This window comes from Xenopus tropicalis, chromosome 10 (assembly GCF_000004195.4).
Source record: "Xenopus tropicalis strain Nigerian chromosome 10, UCB_Xtro_10.0, whole genome shotgun sequence".
Lineage (NCBI taxonomy): Eukaryota > Metazoa > Chordata > Amphibia > Anura > Pipidae > Xenopus > Xenopus tropicalis.
In genome coordinates this window covers 33,458,467-33,484,234 of record NC_030686.2, presented here as the reverse complement: position 1 = coordinate 33,484,234, position 25,768 = coordinate 33,458,467, and the positions used below count along the sequence as shown (strand labels likewise).

Below are 25,768 nucleotides of genomic sequence, written 5' to 3'. Positions count from 1 at the left end.
CTCTGAGTATCACTCATGTATTATAAGGGATAATGTACCCCCTACTGTAAATGATAAGGATATTAGCAGTCACTGAGGGGTTCTGTGACCATATAAAGGCACAAGGCTGCAGGCTGAGTTATACAGGGAACTCTGAGTATCACTCATGTATTATAAGGGATAATGTACCCCCTACTGTAAATGATAAGGATATTAGAAGTCACTGAGGGGTTCTGTGACCATATAAAGGCACAAGGCTGCAGGCTGAGTTATACAGGGAACAGAGAGTATTATTAGGGATAGTGTACACCTATTTGAACAAAGCGTTGCTATACAAATGGGAGTACTCTAGCTTTATAGCTTTAATCAGAAACAGTTACTGTGTTTTTTTCATTCATTAGTCTGACAGGACAACTGACTTATCCAATTGTATTAAACCCTTCACCAGTTCCCCAGCTGGGAGGAATAAAGAGAAACAGTGTAGTAATTCAATCAATACACTTGTCACATGACATAACACAACTTTGCTTGATGAGCAGTAACAAAATCCTTGTTAATCATGTTCTCAGTTGGGTCCCTGGGCTGCTTTTTGCTTTGAAAGATCAATGCCATTATGTTTAGCTGATTTTGATGGGTTGTATTCAAAACACCCAAGAATAACATCCAGACTGACATTATACTGTTTCTGGGACCCAGAAGGCTTTCCTGTTACACAGTGTAAAGGAATTTCACAGTAAATCTTATCAGTTTCACTATTAAAGAACACCACAACTCCCCTAACCTTTCTTGGGGGAATCACTGCCTAATACTATATGCAAACATTATCAGCGATGTAAAGCAATAACAGGACCACAACTTTGCTGACCAGCATACAGTAGGGATTCCCCTGTACTAAACAGAATTCAGCAGGAACAGCCCCCTAAGTTTGCTCATAGCCTGTACAGAGAGATACCATAAAACTATGGCAGCATAGGGATTCCCCTGTTCTAAGCACAATTCAGCAGGAACAGCCCCCTAAGTTTGCTCATAGCCTGTACAGAGAGATACCGTAAAACTATGGCACATAGGGATTCCCCTGTACTAAGCACAATTCAGCAGGAACAGCCCCCTAAGTTTGCTCATAGCCTGTACAGAGAGATACCATAAAACTATGGCAGCATATGGATTCCCCTGTACTAAGCACAATTCAGCAGGAACAGCCCCCTAAGTTTGCTCATAGCCTGTACAGAGAGATACCATAAAACTATGGCAGCATAGGTAGTCCCCTGTACTAAGCACAATTCAGCAGGAACAGCCCCCTAAGTTGCCCATAGTCTGTGCAGAGAAATATCATAAAACTATGGCAGCCTAGGGACTCTCTACATATACAGGAGTAAAGCAACAGTTCTGCCCCTCTGGACTGTATATTGTTTCCCTTAGACAGTACAGTATGAGGGTACAGCTTATTGTGTGCCCAGAACATTCCTTCTCTGTATATTTGTATTTATACATATGGGAGGGAGGTGCCATATTGTTTCCCTTAGACAGTACAGTATGAGGGTATAGCTTATAGTGTGCCCAGAACATTCCTTCTCTGTATATTTGTATTTATACATATGGGAGGGAGGTGCCATATTGTTTCCCTTAGACAGTACAGTATGAGGGTACAGCTTATTGTGTGCCCAGAACATACAGAGTATAGCTGTATAGCTTTTTGGGAAAGAAACTTTATAGCAACAACTGCTGGTGGAAGATGGAATAGCAGTCAGTGAGCTCTGTTGATGGGTGTCGGCAGTTTCAGGAGCAGAGAGGGAATCGGTGATTAAATCCTGCACTAGAAGGGAAGCCGGAGATATTGCTTATTAAGGATATAAAATCCAGACTTGTGCACAGCTGAGGGCCTTTTTTTATTACAATAATAATTTCCTGTTCGTATTTAATCTGGTTTCATTGTTTCAGTACAAACAGGCGGCAGCTGGAGACATTTGTTGGAGGGACTGAATTAATTTTGCCTACAAACTAGTAGTTTGAATCCAAACCCAAGTCCTAAATAAACATTCATATTTTGACACAGGAGCCATATTAATGCCCCTTCCGTGTCCATCAGAGGACAATTGGCCGCCTGTAAAAACCTTCAATATAAGTTGTAGCTTATCCTTCTGAGACACAGTACTAACCAAGACTGTCTCTCTCAGTGACTGGGGGACCCACTAGGGTTTTATGTGCCATAATCCCTTCATCCTTCACTGTTTATTTGTTCTTTATTAAGATGAAGCGAAGAAAACACTTCTGACTTCTTAAATAATTCTCCCCACTATAAGGGGTAAAATGTCATAACAAATGCTTGTCTGGAAGGAAAATGTTCAAAATGGCAATAGATCTGAATCACTTTTGCATCCAAACCTTCTTGGAACTATCTATTGTATCTGCTATTTCAACAGCTTCTCTTGCCTGAGTTGGGTACTCAAACTGTACACTGGCCAATGCTCAGAATGGACCATCCAGGGTTTAATGGATGAATACCATATAAGAATTCCTGCATGATATGGCCATCTATCTATTGTTCTGTTTGTTGAGCTGACAGCCCAAATCATTAGACCTGCAAGAAATGAAAAGGAGAGGCAACTCCTGCTCGGTTCCTTATCTACCAGTGCAACATTTACTGGCTAACGGTGTATAACTGAGAGCAGAGCAGGCAGTAACCCTTCCAACACTTTCCCCTGTCTCTGCCCCTATATATTAGGTACCTACCTAGTGCTGCCAACCCCTATTTCTGTAGGGAAATGAGAGCAGAGCAGGCAGTAACCCTTCCAACACTTTCCCCTGTCTCTGCCCCTATATATTAGGTACCTATCTAGTGCTACCAACCCCTATTTCTGTAGGGAAATGAGAGCAGAGCAGGCAGTAACCCTTCCAACACTTTCCCCTGTCTCTGCCCCTATATATTAGGTACCTACCTAGTGCTGCCAACCCCTATTTCTGTAGGGAAATGAGAGCAGAGCAGGCAGTAACCCTTCCAACACTTTCCCCTGTCTCTGTCCCTATATATTAGGTACCTATCTAGTGTTACCAACCCCTATTTCTGTAGGGAAATGAGAGCAGAGCAGGCAGTAACCCTTCCAACACTTTCCCCTGTCTCTGTCCCTATATATTAGGTACCTATCTAGTGCTGCCAACCCCTATTTCTGTAGGGAAATGAGAGCAGAGCAGGCAGTAACCCTTCCAACACTTTCCCCTGTCTCTGTCCCTATATATTAGGTACCTATCTAGTGTTACCAACCCCTATTTCTGTAGGGAAATGAGAGCAGAGCAGGCAGTAACCCTTCCAACACTTTCCCCTGTCTCTGCCCCTATATATTAGGTACCTACCTAGTGCTGCCAACCCCTATTTCTGTAGGGAAATGAGAGCAGAGCAGGCAGTAACCCTTCCAACACTTTCCCATGTCTCTGTCCCTATATATTAGGTACCTATCTAGTGTTACCAACCCCTATTTCTGTAGGGAAAAGAGAGCAAAACAGGCAATTACTCTTCCAACGCTTTCTCCTCATCTCTGTCTCTACAAATCTGTATCTATATGGTTGTGAATCGTCTGTAGATTTTTCATGTATCCATTTAATTGCAGTTCTCAGCTTACGCATTTGTTGTGCCCTTTAATTTAAATGAGAACAGCTGATTATGTGGGTTTATTTCCTCCATATAAACTGATCAGTGAATTGGAAATAACTCACAGATCGATCATATTTTACTCACTCAGATCAAAAGGCTTCATCTGTCAAACTGATACATCAGTTCAAACTGATTAATACCTTGGCTGACAGATTGACAAATTGCAAATCAAAATGGTTTGCATACATTGTGTATCTCACTGGAGCAATGGGCTCACTGCTAATGAAGTTAACTATATAATCTACATTGGCAGCAGTATAGGCAAGGGGAAAGATTAGAGAACAGCTGTTTCTGTATGAGTGACATAGAAGTGTTTGATATAAAATGAGTTGTAGAATGAATGGGTTAATAATAATAATGAAAATTGGGAAGGAAACTCTCAATGAAAGAATGAACATACGAGGAAATAAGAGGTAAAACAAAAGGGTTAATCTAAGAATATATTGTCAGCAGGAACACAGAGTTAAGGATGAGGTTAAAATTGCAACTGCCCATATATACATAATAATCAATCTGCAATTGGTCTTGATCCGTCTATTGCAAAAAGGCTGTTTACAAACGCAGCCAAGTGCGGTCACCGGGGAGGAGTGAGTACAGTTTCATGGCAAAATCTGCATGTTCACCAAAGGCCAACATTTCCATGCAATAGAATTTCATCATGTTTTTTGCTGGGGAAAAAAAAAATTAGAATTAGAATTTTTCTATGATTTTGCTGTTTTTATTTTTAGCGAAGCAAAACAGGCCATTATCCCTAATCACTAGTAGTTACACGCATTGATGCCATTCATTGAAGGTACTTGCATCCAAAAACATCTCCATATAGTTGCACTAAGCGCCACTGTGTCTGTCCTGCCTGGTTTATGTAAAGTGCTGCTGAATGTGGAGGTAATCCGCAGCAAATTGCATCAATAGGCACAGCGGACTTGTTCCAAATACACAGTGGGACAAATGAACACAGTGTGATGAATAAAAGACATTGAATAAGGAAGGAGGAAATGAAAGGGTTAAACTTAGAAGGGTGGGTTAATGGAAGATTTTGAATGCAGAATGATGGGAAAAAAATTTCACCAAGGAAAGAAAAGGGTTAAACAGAGAGCAATTGGTGAAGGGAACAGGAGGGCATAAATGAAAAACTTTATGATGAAAGGAACAATTTCAGTTTCAGTTATCTCTGGGGAAGAAGGACACACAATAAGGAAATGGTTAAACCAAGTGGTGGGTGAAAGGGATATGTTGAATTAAGTGATAAAAGGGAGAATTTCAACAATAGCTTAGGGGAGGAAAGGAGAGAGTTAAACAGAGACCGGTGACTGCAACAGGCTGAACATAGAGTGAATGAAACAGAGCGAACACAGAGCGTGGAAAGGAAGAATTTCAGCATTCAGTTTCTGGAGGGTGGAAAGGGTTAAACAGAGAGATTGGCGAAGAACAGGCTGAACATAAGATTATGAAAGAACAAATACCAACATTCAGTGTGGGTAGTGTGGAAAGAAAGGAGTTAAACAGAGACAAATTAGTGAATAGAACAGGATGAACAAAGACAGATGAAATGTAGAATATCAAGTCTGGGGAGAATAGGGTTAAAGTTATGTAAGTAAAGGTTAAACAAAGAATAGTAAAATGTAGCAGCTGAGTAGAAAGTGTGGGAAAGGGAGGAAAGGAAGGAGTTAAAAGACTGACAGACAAAAATAGTGCAGGTTACAGAATGGTATTTTTTAATGGGCACTTATAGGGGTGCTTATAGGGGCTATGACTTCCCATCTAACCCGTCTCTCTTTAACCGCCCCCCCCCCAAACACACACACACACTGCATTAACAGTTTATGCGCCAGTAAAGCTGACACATTCCTATTGACTGCATGAGATCTAAAAACCAAGCAGCCAATCACAACGCTCCTGCACTGTGTTTTGGGACTTCTGCTCATTAAGGTGCTGATTTTCCCATTTCAGTACAAAGGTTATCATCCCAATCTGTGTGTCACACAACCTTTCCATCAGATTCACCAAAGAATGAATAACGATGAGCATTAATAAATTGCTTAGCTAATTAGCCCAATACTCATTTGATAGAAAATGTCATGTATTAAAAAAAAAAAAATCCCAGTCTGAGCAATTAGAAGGGCACAGTCACTGCAGCTGCTCAGACGATGCCCCTGTCTATAGAGAGAATATACATTAACCTACATTATATAGATTATTAAGCGTAGTCTATAGTAATTAGATGAATTACATCAATCTGCTGCCTTTCCCCAGTGTCCCACATTTATCACCAGCTTTAAAAGAGAGAGAGATTAGCAGCCGGCGCAGCGGTGGAATTAAGGGTTTAATCTGCAGAGGGCACCAGAACATCGGCTATGGAGTAGCTCAGAGTTCCGAAGGTACCGGCTGTGGGTAGTAGAACTGGGCTGTTACTTAGAAATATACCTGCTCTGTAAGTAGCGGAGAGGAGAGGCTGGAGTGTAGGAACTAAAGGAGGAGCCAATTGCTATCAATGAAAGTGGAAAATAGATGCACTCTGCCTCACATTGCCATTGCCACACACACACATATTCTCCTGGAGTACAACTGGATTCCACGGAGCACTGAGGCACAACACAGCAACCAAGTGCCCGTGCCAGGAGCATGGAGACAGATGTAATGCACAGCAGTCATTAAAGAGATGACTCCTCTGGACCTCGTCAAGGGATTACCATAGGAACGGCAGATTCATAAATATATGGATTGTTTAGAAGATGAATTTCTGAGAAGTGTTGTCAGTTCCAACTCGGCTTGAAGTCTCCTGCTATGTCTGCGAAAGCCTTTGCCATGAACACGACCAACGTCTTCTCTGTCCAGGCTGTCCTGGCGAACGCCACTCTGGATCCGAACGAGACACTTTTTCTCAGCAACCTCAGCAGGATCGGATTCTGTGAACAAGTCTTGATAAAGACAGAGGTCTTTTTAACCCTTGGGATCATCAGTTTGCTGGAGAACATCCTTGTGATCCTTGCCATACTAAAAAATAAAAACCTCCACTCGCCCATGTACTTTTTCCTCTGCAGCCTGGCCGTGGCTGACATGCTGGTCAGCGTGTCCAATGCCCTCGAGACAATTGTAATTGCCATTCAGAACAAGTACTTGGTCATCGGGGACTACCTGCTGCAGCATCTGGATGACGTCTTTGACTCTATGATCTGCATTTCTTTAGTAGCCTCTATATGTAACCTCTTGGTAATTGCTATCGACCGGTATATCACCATATTTTATGCCCTGCGCTACCACAGCATCATGACTGTGAAAAAAGCGATAGCCTTAATCGTGGTCATCTGGACATCGTGTATCATTTGCGGCATTGTGTTCATTGTCTTCTCCGAAAGCAAAACCGTCATAGTGTGTCTCATCACCATGTTCTTCACCATGCTGGTCCTTATGGCCACCATGTACGTGCACATGTTTTTGTTTGCGCGGCTGCACGTGAAACGGATCGCTGCCCTCCCAGTGGACGGCGTGGTCCAGCAGCGCACGTGCATGAAGGGAGCTATTACCATCACCATACTTCTTGGAGTCTTTGTTGTCTGTTGGGCACCATTCTTTCTCCACCTCATCCTGATCATTTCATGCCCCTCCAACTCCTATTGTGTCTGCTACACGTCCTACTTCAACACATACCTCATACTGATCATGTGCAATTCTATCATCGACCCTCTTATCTATGCTTTCCGCAGTCTGGAGATGCGGAAAACCTTCAAAGAAATCATATGCTGCTATGGCATGAATTTCGGGAAATGTGGATAGGGTTAGATCTTTTAATTGGATGGGGAGGGAGGTATTTGGCCATGAAGACCCATTAATGGTTTGGGATGACCACCTTGCTCAAGAACTCTTTACTGTATGGAGTGTGCCAATGGATTCACAACATGCTGCACTTTGTAGTACTTCATTTATATATGTATATAAGATATCTGGGTAAGTGCCCTAGACTAAATGATATTGTGAAATAAGGGTGCAATACCCGACAATGTGATCCACCCAACCCTTCTACACCCAGTGATATTTAGGTGGGATGGGGGTCTTTATTTTTCTATATTTAAATGATGTCAGCTATAAAGGACAGGGAAGAGTTATTTATTTTTATGAGATGATTGGAGTTAAATGTAGTTCCTAACACACGTTAACACCACCCTTTTTAAAGGGGAACTCTTATGAAATCAAATTGAGTAGTGCAGAAAAATTCTAAACTTATAAAGAGTTAAATGCAACTTTGCTTTTTCTGCTGGGAGCTCATGTTTGGTGAATGCCAGACATAGGTCCCTCTGGGTCCTGCAGAAGCTCACTCGCCTTACACAGCGTCTGGACATTTCTAAACATACGGTTGCAGAAGGAAGCTGACCTTCGAAGAGAGAAGACAGGGTGTATAAACAGCATCATTTCAAGTGTCAGCTTGTGTGAAATAGTCAGAAAAACTACATTTAACTCTTCATAGGACTCTGTAATACATAAAGCAATGTCTCCTGAAATATCCCCACCTCAACCTTCCCCCCCAAAAAATGGCATTTGTGGTAGTTTGTGTGTGTGTGTGTGTGATATGTCACTGGGATGTATATAAATGCAGATATATATATATGATGTGACAGGTAGTCTCATGTAAAACACTGTTGGCTAGAATGTTGTAAACATCACAATATCAGATCAAAGGCAGGAACAGCTGGGAAGCTTTCAGTTGCCCCAAATGAATTAAGCTTGAAAAAGTGCCTCGTGTTTATTAGGATTAATGAAGATGCAGAACTGGTTCATTGCTGTGAACTGTGTGTACATGTAATGCCTGAAAGAACCAGGCAAAATAAAGCCCAGAACGGAAGAGTCCAACAACCTTTTTAATATAGTTTACCTTCAAAGATATGTCATTCAAATACTAATTAGACATAAGACATGTTGAGACTACCATCAATTAATTGCTACAGACTAAACAAAGGGTTTAAATTCATGATAGTCTCTGGACAGATCTGACTTTGTTCAAGAAGGGACATTATTTCATGATGGGACTTTATTTCATGATGGGACTGAAGTCAAGGTGGGACCTCCATTTAAGGTGGGACTTTATTTCAAGTTTCAGCCTGATGAGACTTTTTTGATCTTATTTCATGATAGTACTTTATTCAATGGTGATATTTTATTTCACGATGAGACTAAAGTCAAGATGGGACTTTAATTCAAGGTGGGACTTTATTTCAAGTTTCAGCCTGATGAGACTTTTTTTTTTATCTTATTTCATGATAGTACTTTATTAAATGGTGATATTTTATTTCATGATGAGACTGAAGTCAAGATGGGACTTTAATTCAAGGTGGGACTTTATTTCATGTTAAAACCTGATGGGACATTTTTCTGATGGGACTTTATTTTATGATGAGACCAAATGGGACCTTAGTTCATGGACTTTAGGTCAAATGGGACATTATGGCATGAAGGGACTTTATTTCATAATGGGACTTTCTTTCAAGAAGGGACCTTATTAAATGCAACTCAGGGTCAGATAATAATTTATCAGTCCGATCCGTCGGCGTTACCGTTCAACTTCTGACTGGACTACATGAGATATCAATGGTTTCATTAGACTGTTGCCACTGAAAAGTCAATCATTATCCACAAAAAAAGTTTTTTGAAGAAGTGGGTGCTACAATGTCCGTGTCAGATTTGGAGGGATACAACGGTACCGGGGAGCCACGAACACAAACTATTGGACACCAAATAACAATGACAAAACTGTGATAAACTTAATTTTCTAATATGACAGGTCCCACGCCATCGTGGGGTTTCAGGGAATACGGCAGCCGTCTTAAACGCATATGAACACTACAAAAAGTTTTATTTAAACTGTGAAATGTTTACACAAACTAACGGAGCATTACAGAGCTACGGGAGACCTAGCATGGCGCCCGGCGCCTCCTGTGACCTAACCAGTCAGACACACTAAAATGGGAACTGCCTTCTGTTCTGGATAGCAACGAGCAAGCACATCTGGGGCGTAAGACCTGACTGTGGGGGCAGTTCCAATATGAATGTACAGAATTCTATTTACAGACAAATTAGCAGATGAAGTGTTCGGACAGATCCATTCACTGTGATGTGGTATGGATGAACATAAAAGTGGCGGTGATGGAATCGGCACTTAAGGGTAGTTTACAGCATCTATATACATACTAACTGTCAACCAAGTTTTTTGGGCGGTTTTTGTCATGTGAGTGGCTGATTACAGTATCGCTATATCTGATCACCGCTTCGCCTTCGCTAATAAAAAACAAAAAAAAAAAAAACAAAAACAGAAAACTCTTCAAGGGCAGGGTTTTTTAGAGATGTTTCTCAATTAATTCATATTTGTGACAGATGCTTTACAAGAAAACAAGGGGTCAGTTCCAGCCTGCACATGGGCCCCTTGTATACTCTGTATCCTAAACAATGTCAGAATTTTGTAAAAACGGTTCTGCGTTTTACTACTATGTCCTAATCCTTTTATTTCCTATAAAAGGGCCACTATACCAAAATTCTATTCCAAAACTGTCCTTATTACAGGGAAATACCTATGCTGCCATAGTTTTATGGTATCTCTCTGTACAGGCTATGAGCAAACTTAGGGGGCTGTTCCTGCTGAATTGTGCTTAGTACAGGGGAATACCTATGCTGCCATAGTTTTATGGTATCTCTCTGTACAGGCTATGCGCAAACTTAGGGGGCTGTTCCTGCTGAATTGTGCTTAGTACAGGGGAATCCTTATGCTGCCATAGTTTTATGGTATCTCTCTGTACAGGCTATGCGCAAACTTAGGGGGCTGTTCCTGCTGAATTGTGCTTAGTACAGGGGAATCCCTATGCTGCTATAGTTTTATGGTATCTCTCTGTACAGGCTATGAGCAAACTTAGGGGGCTGTTCCTGCTGAATTGTGCTTAGTACAGGGGAATCCCTATGCTGCCATAGTTTTATTGTATCTCTTTGTACAGGCTATGCGCAAACTTAGGGGGCTGTTCCTGCTGAATTGGGCTTAGTACAGGGGAATTCCTATGCTGCCATAGTTTTATGGTATCTCTCTGTACAGGCTATGAGCAAACTTAGGGGGCTGTTCCTGCTGAATTGTGCTTAGTACAGGGGAATCCCTATGCTGTCATAGTTTTATGGTATCTCTCTGTACAGGCTATGAGCAAACTTAGGGGACTGGCCCTGCAGAACTGTAATAAGCACAGGGGAATACATGGGCTGGTATAATTGTTAGTACGTGCATACAGTTAGAGACTGTTTTATTGCTATGGAGAGCTCTATATACAGCCCTTTTCAGTGGGATATGCTCTCAATCATATCAAACCATTCACTTGTGCTGCCAGGCCATGCCCTCTTTTGGCTTCTTGCTAGAAGATTAGAACACAGTAGGGGGGCTATGGGAGTTGATAAGGTCAAGGGTATAACTGATAAAATCAAGGGTATAACTGTAGGCTGAGGCAATAAGACCTTAATAAAAAATAGGGGAAAAAGGGGAAAATTTTGCTTTTTATAATTCAAAGGCGAACTAAAACACAAAGGTATGGTGGCCCTTTTATCTGTATTTCTGCTGTTTTTTTATGTCAGGTGACTTCTCTTTGTTAATACTGTGCAGATACTGATCATATATATAATACAGAGCAGTTGGTATGGCATCACAGAGGCCTTCACATCACTCGGCAATCAGTTCTGAAATAATGTGACAATATATTTTTTTTTTCATTGAAAAAAACACTGTATATTTAATAACAGCAGTGGCGTGTTGGTGATACAGTATGCTCCATTCATGCACTGCATTCATCAGCTTGACAGGAACAATAAAAAGATTTTTATTTTTGCCTGAAAATCGTGTGTTTGATTCAGTTATATGGGATGGAGTGGATCATTTATTTACATTTCTATCAAAGTTCCAGCTGTATAACATTCATTTTGAGATATCAGGTGCAACTCTCTGCAGGGCCAGAACTCCCTGCATGCACCCTTACTCTCCCTTTATGGGACACAATGGGTAACTTTTATGTATTTAAACATGCGTATCTGTGTTGTATGTGTGGGAGCTGCCATACTGCTTCCTATTCTCAGGTGCAATGAAATATCATCCATCCAATCTACCAAAATTGGTAGATTGCTGGTGTTTAACTGGTTCAAAGTAGGCCTTGTGCAACAGTTGCAGTCATGTTAATAAGAGCAACAACTGGGCACAGGCTTTAAAATCCATGCAAAGAAAAGGTAACCATTAAATACTGACTGCCCTATGGAAGATGCACTCAGAACACTGCACCTCAGTCACAATAAATATGTTCCATGACATAGGCTGTACTAAGCACAATTCAGCAGGAACAGCCCCTAAGTTTGTTCATAGACTGTATAGAGAGATACCATAAAACTATGGCAGCATAGGGATTTCCCTGTACTAAGCACAATTCAGCAGGAACAGCCCACTAAGTTTGCTCATAGTCTGTACAGAGAGATACCATAAAACTATGGCAGCATAGGTATTCCCCTGTACTAAGCACAATTCAGCAGGAACAGCCCCTAAGTTTGTTCATAGACTGTATAGAGAGATACCATAAAACTATGGCAGCATAGGGATTCCCCTGTACTAAGCACAATTCAGCAGGAACAGCCCCTAAGTTTGTTCATAGACTGTATAGAGAGATACCATAAAACTATGGCAGCATAGGGATTTCCCTGTACTAAGCACAATTCAGCAGGAACAGCCCACTAAGTTTGCTCATAGTCTGTACAGAGAGATACCATAAAACTATGGCAGCATAGGGATTCCCCTGTACTAAGCACAATTCAGCAGGAACAGCCCCTAAGTTTGTTCATAGACTGTATAGAGAGATACCATAAAACTATGGCAGCATAGGGATTTCCCTGTACTAAGCACAATTCAGCAGGAACAGCCCACTAAGTTTGCTCATAGTCTGTACAGAGAGATACCATAAAACTATGGCAGCATAGGTATTCCCCTGTACTAAGCACAATTCAGCAGGAACAGCCCCTAAGTTTGTTCATAGACTGTATAGAGAGATACCATAAAACTATGGCAGCATAGGGATTCCCCTGTACTAAGCACAATTCAGCAGGAACAGCCCCTAAGTTTGTTCATAGACTGTATAGAGAGATACCATAAAACTATGGCAGCATAGGGATTTCCCTGTACTAAGCACAATTCAGCAGGAACAGCCCACTAAGTTTGCTCATAGTCTGTACAGAGAGATACCATAAAACTATGGCAGCATAGGGATTCCCCTGTACTAAGCACAATTCAGCAGGAACAGCCCCTAAGTTTGTTCATAGACTGTATAGAGAGATACCATAAAACTATGGCAGCATAGGGATTTCCCTGTACTAAGCACAATTCAGCAGGAACAGCCCACTAAGTTTGCTCATAGTCTGTACAGAGAGATACCATAAAACTATGGCAGCATAGGGATTCCCCTGTACTAAGCACAATTCAGCAGGAACAGCCCCTAAATTTGCTCATAGTCTGTACAGAGAGATACCATAAAACTATGGCAGCATAGGGATTCCCCTGTACTAAGCACAATTCAGCAGGAACAGCCCCCTAAGTTTGCTCATAGCCTGTACAGAGAGATACCATAAAACTATGGCAGCATAGGGATTCCCCTGTACTAAGCACAATTCAGCAGGACATTTTGTATTTAGTTGGACTTCATTGAACTATAACAGTTGAGTGCCCTTCTCCCTTCTCTCAGCATCTCCTATAATTGACTCCCTGCTGTAAGTCGGCACAGGAATGATTGGTTTGTGAATATCACAGTCACTTACCACTTGCACTCAGTGATGCACAACTGCGCTAATAGGAATATATTGCCTTTTAATCAGACGTCCGGCTATGTGTCTCTGCAATGGGCCCTAATATCCAGAATAAAAACAGTGTAGTTAAAGTAGCAGCATTTCCTCTGTTTTCAGTGACTTCTTAACACAATGGCTGACTGTGCATCTGAAGAGTTTGAGCTCCTTTTAAACTGCATTTGCACAGATGCAGGCATCCTTTTCTTATATGTCCTCCATACACACACACACACTATTCACTTACAGCGAAACAGAGCAGAATACAAGGTGAATGGCATTTGTCATATTCAGGGTCCCTTTCACAATGCAGCTCGATAATAATAGGCACAAAGGCTTACATGGTACAATGGCACGACAAAAGGGCTCCCTGAATCACGTTTATAGGGACACAAATTAACAGCTACCTACCCCAACCCTCACACACCCAGACACAGCTGGAGGGGCGCAGGCACAAACTTGCTTTGTCATTTGAGACTGGAGCCCTAGAGCTTAAATATTGCCCAGAGTTAACTATTCTCTGTCTCAGGCATCTTTAAACTACTGCCCATGGGCCAGATACTGCCCCCCCAAGGTAATTTATGATCTGAAGCAAGGAGTGGGAAGCTGGAGGATGCAACGGGGAGCGGGAGGATGCAGGGGGGAGCAGGAGGATGCAGGGGGGGGGCGGAGGACGCAATGGGAAGCTGGAGGACACAGCGGAGAGCAGCAGGACGCAGGGCGGAGTTGGAGGACACAGCGGGGAGCCGGAGGAGAGAGTAGGAAGACTGCATGCAGTGAGGAGCTGGAGGAGGGAGCGGGAGGATGCAGTGGGGAGCCAGAGGACTCAGCGGGGAGCCGGAGGAGAGAGTGGGAAGATGCAGTGAGGAGCCGGAGGAGGGAGTGGGAAGATGCAGTGAGGAGCCGGAGGAGGGAGTGGGAAGATGCAGTGAGGAGCCAGAGGAGGGAGCGGGAGGACGCAGGGGGGAGCAGGAAGCAGCAGGGAACACACCATAGTATGAGGTCCCTGGGGGAGGATTTTAGTCCAGCCCCCCAACAGCCTGGGGTACCATGAACTGGCCCTCTGCTTAAAAAGTTTGAGGACCCCTGCTCCAGCTACTTGCCCTGTGGATTAGGAAGAATTAAACTGAGGGTTCTGTATCCCTACAATTATTCCAGTATCCTGGTGTGGCTTAACCTCTATTCAGCAAACCTCCCTCTCTGTCTAATGCTAATGCTTGAATCAGAAATCTTCCTACCTGCACCCCTTCTCTAACTGTCCCTAAAATGACATTTAATTACCTGTTCCCGACACACTGTCTATTGTATGAAGGTGTTAGATTGGAGAGTGGTGGGCTCAGCACGGCTCTGCCTCACCAGTGTGCCATAAGCTGAATGCAAAATGATTGTCTCGGTTTATTTCCCTTTAAACCTTGTACAGAATGGGAGGAAACCGCACTGTTATAGACAGTCTGTTCCCTCTTTATATTAACAATCTCATTTGTGTCTCAGGATGAGTTATTTCTTCTTCTTGAATCGTCGGTTCTTTTGGAAGAGATATGATTGAGCTGCTATCATTTTCCATGCTGTGTCACACTCCCTAACAGAGATTTCAACATTCTGTTCCTCTTGTTCCCTTTCCATTTCTCAATTGTAAATGATCATTTTTGTATCAGTGCGGATAGACTGAAATAATAGCAGTGATTTAGTGCCTACTGCTCCCCTGGCCCTGCTGAGGTACCCACAGAGATTCCGTGCTGTAATCAAAGATCTTTAACCGGAGAATTCCAGGGGATTATGGCCGTACCATAGCAGTCGTGTTGTACATAGAAAGGTTGGCAAAGAAATTGGAAAAATAAATTGATATCTACATGATCTGAACCAAAGATCTCTCCAAAACTGCATTGCCATCTGGGGTCCCAACCTTTTTCACCCGTGAACCACATTCATATGTAAAAAGTTGGGGAACAACACAATCATGAAAAAGTCCCTTGGGGTCCCAAATAAGCTGTGTGATTGGTTGTCTGGTAGATGTCCTATGTGGACTGGTGGCCTACAGAAGACTTTGTTTGTCAGTACACCTGGTTTTTATGCAACCAAAACTTACCTTCAAGCTAGAAATTCAGAAACAGACACCTGCTTTGAGGCCACTGGGAGCAACATCCAAGGGGTTGGTGAGTAACATGTTGATCACTGGTTGGGCATCACTGGCGTACATGGTTACATGGCTTGTACTTGTTCTCTCCACAATTTGCATTACCGTACTCTGTTAGTGATTTACCCACAATAGTCCCAGCAGCCCCGTATTCTCTGCCACAGTGTACCCGGATTTAAAGAAAAGCAAAATCTATAAAGTCTCTGCATATACTTACTTGTATATTAAGAAAGTTATGAATTGCTTTGTGCTAATATCCTTATAGTTTACATTAGGAGAGACTCTGTATAACTCGGCCTGACCCCTTGTGGTCACAGAATCCCTTAGTAACTAATATCCTTGTAATATACAGTAGGGGCTACATTATCCCTTATAATACATGAGTGATACTCAGAGTTCCCTGTATAACTCAGCCTGCAGCCTTGTGCCTTTATATGGGCACAGAACCCCTCAGTGACTTCTAATATCCTTATCATTTACAGTAGGGGGTACATTATCCCTTATAATACATGAGTGATACTCAGAGTTCCCTGTATAACTCAGCCTGCAGCCTTGTGCCTTTATATGGTCACAGAACCCCTCAATGACTTCTAATATCCTTATCATTTACAGTAGGGGGTACATTATCCCTTATAATACATGAGTGATACTCAGAGTTCCCTGTATAACTCAGCCTGCAGCCTTGTGCCTTTATATGGGCACAGAACCCCTCGGTGACTTCTAATATCCTTATCATTTACAGTAGGGGGTACATTATCCCTTATAATACATGAGTGATACTCAGAGTTCCCTGTATAACTCAGCCTGCAGCCTTGTGCCTTTATATGGTCACAGAACCCCTCAGTGACTGCTAATGTCCTTATCAATTACAGTAGGGGGTACATTATCCCTTATAATACATGAGTGATACTCAGAGTTCCCTGTATAACTCAGCCTGCAGCCTTGTGCCTTTATATGGTCACAGAACCCCTCAGTGACTTCTAATATCCTTATCATTTACAGTAGGGGGTACATTATCCCTTATAATACATGAGTGATACTCAGAGTTCCCTGTATAACTCAGCCTGCAGCCTTGTGCCTTTATATGGTCACAGAACCCCTCAGTGACTTCTAATATCCTTATCATTTACAGTAGGGGGTACATTATCCCTTATAATACATGAGTGATACTCAGAGTTCCCTGTATAACTCAGCCTGCAGCCTTGTGCCTTTATATGGTCACAGAACCCCTCAGTGACTGCTAATATCCTTATCATTTACAGTAGGGGGTACATTATCACTGATGACACATGAGTGATACTTAAGGTTCCCTGTGTAGCTTTGTTCCTTTATACGGTCATAAAACGTCTTGTTTTCTAGTATGGCAGAAAAGTAATGCTGGCGGTCGGAGGAAGGGCACAGCTATTATTCACTACAACAAATAAGCTAAAAGCCTTCAGAGGCATCTTAGATCATCTCCTGCCTCTGTCTGCTAGAGCTGCCCTATTGGGCACAGGGAAGCAGTGGTATCTTGGCAGCCATTTCTTTAATCCTCCTTAAATCCTTTATTGTGATTATACAGGGACCCTGATACAGGAGTCTACCTTGACTGAATAAGTGTTGCTAACCAAATTGTCAATATATGAAATCACAGGTCTCGTTCATAACTTTAGCACCACTATAGGAGCAAATTTGTGTTTTCTGGTCAGTAGCATGCAAGTTGCATATATTTTTGGAATAAAGGTCAATTGCAGCTACTGATGCCACCTGCTAAGGGAATTACAGGGAGGTACCGGCTACTGGTAATCCCTGGGTCCCCTTGCGTCAAATGTGTGAGCTTGTTTGTAACAGCAGGGGTGCATTGGTGCTAACCACAATTTGGCAGGAGCATGCATGGACCATGGTGAAGAGCAGCACTGCATGCTTACCTTTGTATCCATACAAACTCATTGAACTTGCCTTTGAAATTAAGCTCTTGTCTCAAATAAATATATATATATGTATTCCAACCAAGTCGCACTCCAAGTAGATAAAACTTAGCTTTTATTGAAGCTCAGATTAAACATCCAAATACGAAAAACATCCATGTAAAACTTTGTCCATTAAAATAACAGTCAGCACGCAACGTTTCGGGAATACCATATCCCTTTCTCAAGTGTATTACCGTGACTGTTCAAAACTCTGTAGTATACATCCGTTGCCAATTCCGTGTATAAATAAGCACACGGAAGTGACGTACCAGGTCCCTTGGAGACGAGACGCACAACCAACGCGTCACACCTACAAGGAAGCAAGCACACCCATTCCGTGATATATCATGACAAACATTGCATAAAGGTATAGTTACTTAAGTAATCAGACATTATTCCCCATATAGCAAATAAATCAAGTCTAGCAAAACACCCCAGATGAAGATTAGGAACATATTAGTTCACCCCATCATCATTGTAGTAAAATGAAAAACACTTTATACTAATTATTAAATTACAAGAAAAGATGTAAATCAAAATCTCTATTTAAGCCATTAGGGGTCAATGCATTAAGGCGATGGAACCATTCAACCTCTGTTCTTTTATATATATATACTTGCAAATGTTCCTTCATTTGAAAGAGTCAATTAAGAAAGTCTTGTCAACTTGTTTGCATTTCCATAGACAATATCCCTGATTATGGGCACTTCCTACATGTTGATGTGCATCCTCCCCCTGCAGAAACACGGTGACGTATCTCATGGAAGATTTCTTTCGTGCCGAGGCAATACCATTTAGCATGCCAAATAAAGGTACCGCGGAACTCTGTAATTACAATCATTGCTGGGTTCAGAAGAACTGAATATTGCACAATTCCTGGAAGCACTATGGAGGGAATTATTGGCTAGGCAACCATTATGCATCTGAGTGGCACATATAACTCCTCCAACCCTAACGACTGCAATTTGGGGTTATAAACATGCCCTTGCTCAAGAGTTATACAGTTCAATAAATTACTCCAAAGCGCCCTCTTCTGCTTTAGACTTAGCGAGAAGGTCTTATGAGGAAAAGAAGACAGAAAGAAAAAAAAATTAAAAAAAAATATATAGTGTAATACTGTTATTACTTCACAATGTGCACTCTCATGTGCTTTTTAACACCAGTGATGACTTTTACTTATATCACCCTTTTGTGCCCCGTTGTGATATCCCTTTCCGATTGCCAATGTACTTACAGACCCCCTTGGGTTTATATGGCATCCAATTGGTTCGCTTGTAGCTCACGACTCTCTGCTTTCCCACCTCTTAATTTCAGGCAGTGTTAGGAACCACTTCACATAGGTAAATTTCTAACTTTAGCAACTTTAGGTTAATTCCACGACCTTTCTGTTTCCCTGTTTTCCCTACCTTTCAAGAGTTATACAACTGGATTGTTGGATTCGGAGGGCCACAGAGAAGCTGCTGATAATCTGCCAGAAACCCAAATGGGGTGCTATCTTAGTTTTCAGCCTACATTTAGCAAGTGATGTGCCACGCAGACACAATGGTTGCCTAGCCAATAATTCCCTCCATAGTGCTTCCAGCAATTGTGCAATATTCACTTTTTCTGAACCCAGCAATGACTGTAATTAGTGAGTTCCGCGGTACCTGCATTTGGAAGCCTAAATGGTATTGCCTCGGCACAAAAGATCTTCCCTGTGGTACATCACCGTGTTTCTGCAGGGGGAGGATGCACAGCGACATGTAATAAGTGCCCATAATCAGCGATATTGTCTATGGAAATGCAAACAAGTTGACAAGACTTTCTTAATTCACTCTTTCAAATGAAGGAACACTTGCAGGTATATATATATACAGTATATGAGACAAGAGCTTAATTTCAAAGGCAAGTTCAATGAGTTTGTATGGATACAGCTTGAGGGAACATTTGTGAATATATATATATATATATATATATATTTTCCAACTGAGCCGCACTCCAAAAGCTTAAAACTTAACTTTTATTAAAGCATCATAAAAAGTTTACACTGGCCATTCAAAGCAGTATAACAATCATACTTATCAGTCTGTAATGCCACATCTACGCGACGTTTCGAGGGTATCTCACCCCCTTTCTCAAGCGTACCTCGTGGCTAAGCATAATCGATCGTTTGTACAGTCCATTACTTCCTTGTATAGCTGAATGCAGGAAGTGACGTGACGGATCGCCATGGAGACAGAACGCACAAAGCGTTCGATCTACACGGAAGCCGGCACATCAGTTCCGCATATTACATAGATAATAAAGAACGTATCTATATAAGGAACTGTCAAGAACGATCGATTATGCTTAGCCACGAGGTACGCTTGAGAAAGGGGGTGAGATACCCTCGAAACGTCGCGTAGATGTGGCATTACAGACTGATAAGTATGATTGTTATACTGCTTTGAATGGCCAGTGTAAACTTTTTATGATGCTTTAATAAAAGTTAAGTTTTAAGCTTTTGGAGTGCGGCTCAGTTGGAAAATATATTATTGCGCAGGTGGACTCCCTGCGATTTGAGCTATCTTATACGCACCCACAACATTGTGTCAGGGTCTGAGTGCACCGCATGTTGGTATTTTTATATATATATATATATATATAGGGAGAGAGGGGGAGAGAGATATAAGTATAAAAACAATAGAGATGTAGCGAACTGTTCGCCGGAGAACTAATTCGCACGAAAATCGGGTGTTCGCAAGTTCGCAAGTTCGCGAACTTTTAGCAAAGTTCGCAATTTTGGGTTCGCCTTAGCTGGAGCCAAATTTTGACCTCTCACCCCAGAGCCAGCAGATACATGGCAGCCAATCAGGCAGCTCTCCCTCCTGGACCACCCCCGGACCACTCCCTTCCATATATAAACCGAAGCCCAGCAGCCATTTTACATTCTGCCTGTGTGTGCTTGATGAGTTAGCATAGGGAGAGAGCTGTGCAGGGGTTTGAGGGACAGTTTAGGTAGCTTTGCTGACTAGTAATCTACTTTCTACTGCTCTGTATGTAGCTGCTGGGGACAGCTGTCCTGTACTGATCTCATCTGCTGTAACCCAATAGTCCTTGTAAGGACTGCTTTTATTTTCTGATTACTGTTACTCTTCTTTTCATTGTGTACTGCAGCTCCGTCTGTGTGTGTTTGCTACTGTAATTTATAGAGCCGAGTGCTATTAGTCTAGCTGTGTTGGGGACTGGTGTGCTGCTCCTAGTAGTTCACCCCCAGCACCAACCAGAAATTTAAGTTACTGTTCTTTAATGTGTCCAGTGCTGTTTGCTGTTATTCATAGTAGTGCACCAAGCACGTTACACATAGTAGTGACATTGTATTGCAATAAAATCACCTGAGCGATGTTTTTCCACCAGCAATAATATATTCCGTATCCACTACTGCGACGTTTTGTCTTTGGGTGTGAACCGGCTGTAGCCTTTACACGACTTGATTGGTATGTAGACACCGGACATTTTAAAGCAGTTTATTACACAAGTTTAGAAATGTAGTGTGATTTCTGCCCTTTACAGCACAAAATGCAACGCTGTGTCAACAACGTATTTTTCAGAGAAATTATTGCCCTTGATCCCCCTCCTGCATGCCACTGTCCAGGTCGTGGCACCCTTTAAACAACTTTAAAATCAGTTTTCTGGCCAGAAATGGCTTTTCTAGTTTTTAAAGTTCGCCTTCCCATTGAAGTCTATGGGGTTCGCAAAGTTCGCAAAAGTTCGCACTTTTTGGCAGAAGTTCGCGAATGGGTTCGCGAACTTTTTTTGTGAGGTTCGCTACATCTCTAAAAAACAAGGATATGAGCTTAATATCAAATGTAACTTCATTCAAAAAGGTACTAAGTTCATACATGCTCCTTTCAACTTGTGGTGAATGCCATTGCACCCCTTCTACCTGAATTACAAACAAGACATTGACACAAGGGAATCTAGAAATAACCAGCAGCCTGGACCTCCAAGTAATTCCCTTTGTAGATGGCATCAATAGCTGCAACTCTTCTGCATTCCAAAATGTGCCACAATGTGTACTTGGTACAGTGGTACATCACAAGCACGTTGTGCTTTGCATTTAGGGTAAAGACATTTGCAAACTGCATTGCATTCATTAATGGGACCTGTGATTTCATATATTGATGGTCAAGGTAGAGTCCTGTATTATTGGTAAAGGGGTCATACATAGACCTACTATAGTGTTTCTCCACCCAAATGTTGCTGGATTAAGACACCTATCATAGACCAAATATTTTCATAGCATGATGGTAGCATTGGTCCTACAACACCAGAGATAAATGATCTTGCAGCCCAATGATTCAGGAAGATCTTTTACACCTAATTTACTCAAATAAGAAAAACTGTTTTGTGAATCGTGAGTTTTTGCTATGTGCAATTCACTGGTTTTCATTGGATGAAGCCCAGGAGAAGTAACCCATTGCAACCAATAAGATGCTTTTAAACAGTTGACCGTAATATTCTACCGGCTGATTGGTTGCTAGGGGTTACTGCGCCATAAGGCGATTTCTATATTTCATAGGCGCAGCCTGTGGTGTCCAGGAACATTAATGACTAATCAGCAGCCTTTATAGCTGAGGTTTAAAATAGTGTAGATTATCCCTAACAACAACAGATGTGGGGGTCACAGGGTTGTATATATAAATGGGATGATTAATCTAATCTCCCTGAGTATATCTAGCTTGGCCTGCTCCCTGTTTATATCTGAGGCAATAGGGCCATTTGCAACAGGAATGCAAAGCTTCATCTTTTTTTGCCCTCCCCTATATTGTAAGCAATAAATCTCCAGAATGTGAAGCGATACTATTTGTATCACAGCCAGAGCCTACTCAATAAATAGCAATGCCTTGAAAAGCATCCCCGGTTTCTGCAGCGGGGCAAATCTGGAGAGGACTATAAGTGTATATGCTCAACTGCAGAGGGCATAGCCATAATGAATACTTTTGTACTAGCTTCCTCTGAGCCGAGAGAGGGAGGGAGACAAGCATGAGGGAGCTATAAATAAAATAGAAATAAAGAGAAAAAGGAGGAAAAGAAAAGTAGAAAAGTGGTATTCTGCTTGTACAATTGTGGGTGAATCAATGCTTTCAAACAGATATCTGCACTGATTTCACTGACATGTTTGGGGTGATCTATTTTCTGCAGTGATCTTACTGACATGCCTAGGGTTAATGCAATGCCCTGAATGAGTTTTATATAGTAATCTTATTGGTATGCTTGGGGTTAATGCAGTTCTCACTATTCATTTTCTGTGTGATCTTACTGGCATGTCTGGGGTTACAGCAATGATCTAAATGCATTTTACATAGTGATCTTCACAGCACATTTGGGGTTTATACATAGCTCTGAATGCATTTTATGCAGTGATCTTACTGAAATGTAGTAGGGTTCATGCACTGCTCATTAATTTTTTGCTGTGATAACATTAGTACAGGTATGGGATCCCTTATCCGGAAACCCGTTATCCAGAAAGTTCTGGATTATGGAAAGGCCATCTCCCATAGACTCCATTATAAGCAAATAATTCTAATTTTTAAAAATGATTTGCTTTTTCTCTGTAATAATAAAACAGTACCTGTACTTGATCCCAACTAAGGTATAATTATCCCTTATTGGGGGCAGAACAGTCCTATTGGGTTTATTTAATGGTTAAATGATTCCCTTTTCTCTGTAATAATAAAACAGTACCTGTACTTGATCCCAACTAAGATATAATTACCCCTTATTGGGTTTATTTCATGGTTAAATGATTCCCTTTTCTCTGTAATAATAAAACAGTACCTGTACTTGATCCCAACTAAGATATAATTACCCCTTATTGGGGCAGAACAGCCCTATTGGGTTTATTTAATGGTTAAATGATTCCCTTTTCTCTGTAATAATAAAACAGTACCTGTACTTGATCCCAACTAAGATATAATTACCCCTTATTGGGGCAGAACAGCCCTATTGGGTTTATTTCATGGTTAAATGATTCCCTTTTCTCTGTAATAATAAAACAGTACCTGTACTTGATCCCAACTAAGGTATAATTAATCCTTATTGGAGGCAAAACATGCATATTGGGTTTATTTAATATTGAAACATTTTTTAGCAGACTTATGGAGTTATGGAGATCCAAATTATGGAAAGATCCCTTATCCAGAAAACCCCAGGCCCCCAGCATTCTGGATAACGGGTCCCATACCTGTATATTTGGGGTTAATGCAGTAAATTCATATTCTGCAGTGATTTTTGTAGGGTGAATGCAGTGAACTGAATCCATTTTTTGCAGTGATCTTATTGTCATATCATTATGGTCTAATGGTGCAGTAGGTCATTATGGTCAATGTAAATGCTAAAGGGGGCATGGCAAAAAGACAATTTTCTATGCTGCTTACATTTTTTTGTGCCCTGTGTTTTATATTTTCCCTTTCTCCCGTATTTAGTTTAGATGGCCTTGGCCCAAGTGCACATGTGTCACTTTTTAGCTATGAAGCAGGGTGAGCAGAAGAGCTCATTCATTCATTTGCAACCTACACAGAACCCCCCACCTGGAGCAGAAGGCTAAAAAGAGCTGGGAATTGCACTTGAACAACAAAGAGCTGTAGGTTGAACACAAAAATAACTCATTACATAGCAAATGTCACCAAGTTTGTACCAGGTCTAGAAACCTATGATGTATCCATAATGCTTCTCTGTGTACAGGGGATAATCATTTAAGTTGTTTGCTTTGGCTTTTAACTGCATGCTTCTCTTGGCAATTAGTATTCCTCTCCCGTTGTAGGGTACACACATCCCCTGTTTCCATCAAGTACATAAGAACGTTATCTGCTTGACTCCCTCACCATCCAACTGCTTGTACAAAGCTATTCAGTCTCTTTGTATGAAAGTTTCCAGCCTGAACTGTCCCACTATCTTTATCTTGCCCTACCAGATACAACCATGGTTTACTGTCTGTCTTGCCACTTACACAATTTTGCTTATCACTCACTATCTTACCTTACGGTTGCCATTGTGGCATACTGTCTGTCTCGCTCCAGTGTTACTATCATGTGCAACACCAGTTATTTCCAGACTATTTTTGTTTAGGCACCCTATGATACCACAGGCTAACTGACCTTCAAGCTGAACTTCCAGGACTGCCATTCAACTCCCCCATCCCAACCACAATCATTACCTTGGGGGACCAGCCCATCAGTTTGGGGAGCACTGGCCTACTGTTACCATCTTGATGTTCTGTCTTGTCCTTTTGCTTCCACCTTACTGTTATCACGATAGCTTTCTATATCTTGCCCCACTGTTACATTATGTCCTACTAATTTGGTTTTCATACTAATAGGCACACCACTTATCCAAGGGATAATTTGAACATCATATACAAGGCTTTCAGGACTGGTCTCCATGCTGGGCCCTCAGGCCACTGCTTTGGGTCCCCCTAGGTGGACCAGACCAAAAGTCTTGGAAACCACTGGCCTGTTGTCTCCATCTTGCCCTGCTTGCCCCACATTTCTACTGCTGCTCTTGCTGGCCCAGGAGATTCCATTTAGCCCCACTAAAGACAACTATATGCATACAGTGAGGAACATAAGTATTTGAACACCCTGCAATTTTGCAAGTTCTCCCACTTAGAAATCATGGAGGGGTCTGAAATTCACATTGTAGGTGCATTCCCTCTGTGAGAAACAGCATTTAAAAAAAAATTCAGGAAATCACATTGTATGATTTTTAAAGAATGTATTTGTATTGCACTGCTGCACATAAGTATTTGAACACCTGAGAAAATCAGTGTTAATATTTGGTACAGAAGCCTTTGTTTGCAATTACAGAGGTCAAACATTTCCTGTAGTTCTTGACCAGGTTTGCACACACTGCATCAGGGATTTTGGCCCACTCCTCAACACAGATCTCCTCTAGCTCTGTCAGGTTTCAGGGCTGTCGCTGGGAGCTGAGTTTCAGCTCCCTCCAAAGAGTTTCTATTGGATTTAGGTCTGGAGACTGGCTAGGCCACTCCAGAACCTTGATATGCCTCTTACGGAGCCATTCCTTGGTTATCCTGGCTGTGTGCTTCAGATCATTGTCATGTTGGAAGACCCAGCCATGACCCATCTTCAATGCTCTGACTGAGGGAAGGAGGTTGTTGCTCAAAATCTCACAATACATGGCCCCATTCATCCTCTCCTTAATACAGTGCAGTCGTCCTGTCCCCTTTGCAGAAAAGCACCCCCAAAGCAT

The 25,768-nt window shown here is 41.8% G+C and overlaps 1 protein-coding gene across 1 annotated transcript; it reads left to right on the top strand.

The window, feature by feature from the left end:
* Positions 1-5,969: 5,969 nt before the first annotated feature.
* Positions 5,970-10,378, top strand: mc3r (melanocortin 3 receptor). The gene has a single exon (XM_002935390.4). The coding sequence runs from the start codon at positions 6,410-6,412 to the stop codon at positions 7,397-7,399; it is 990 nt and encodes a 329-aa protein (XP_002935436.1). The 5' UTR covers positions 5,970-6,409; the 3' UTR covers positions 7,400-10,378.
* Positions 10,379-25,768: the final 15,390 nt, after the last annotated feature.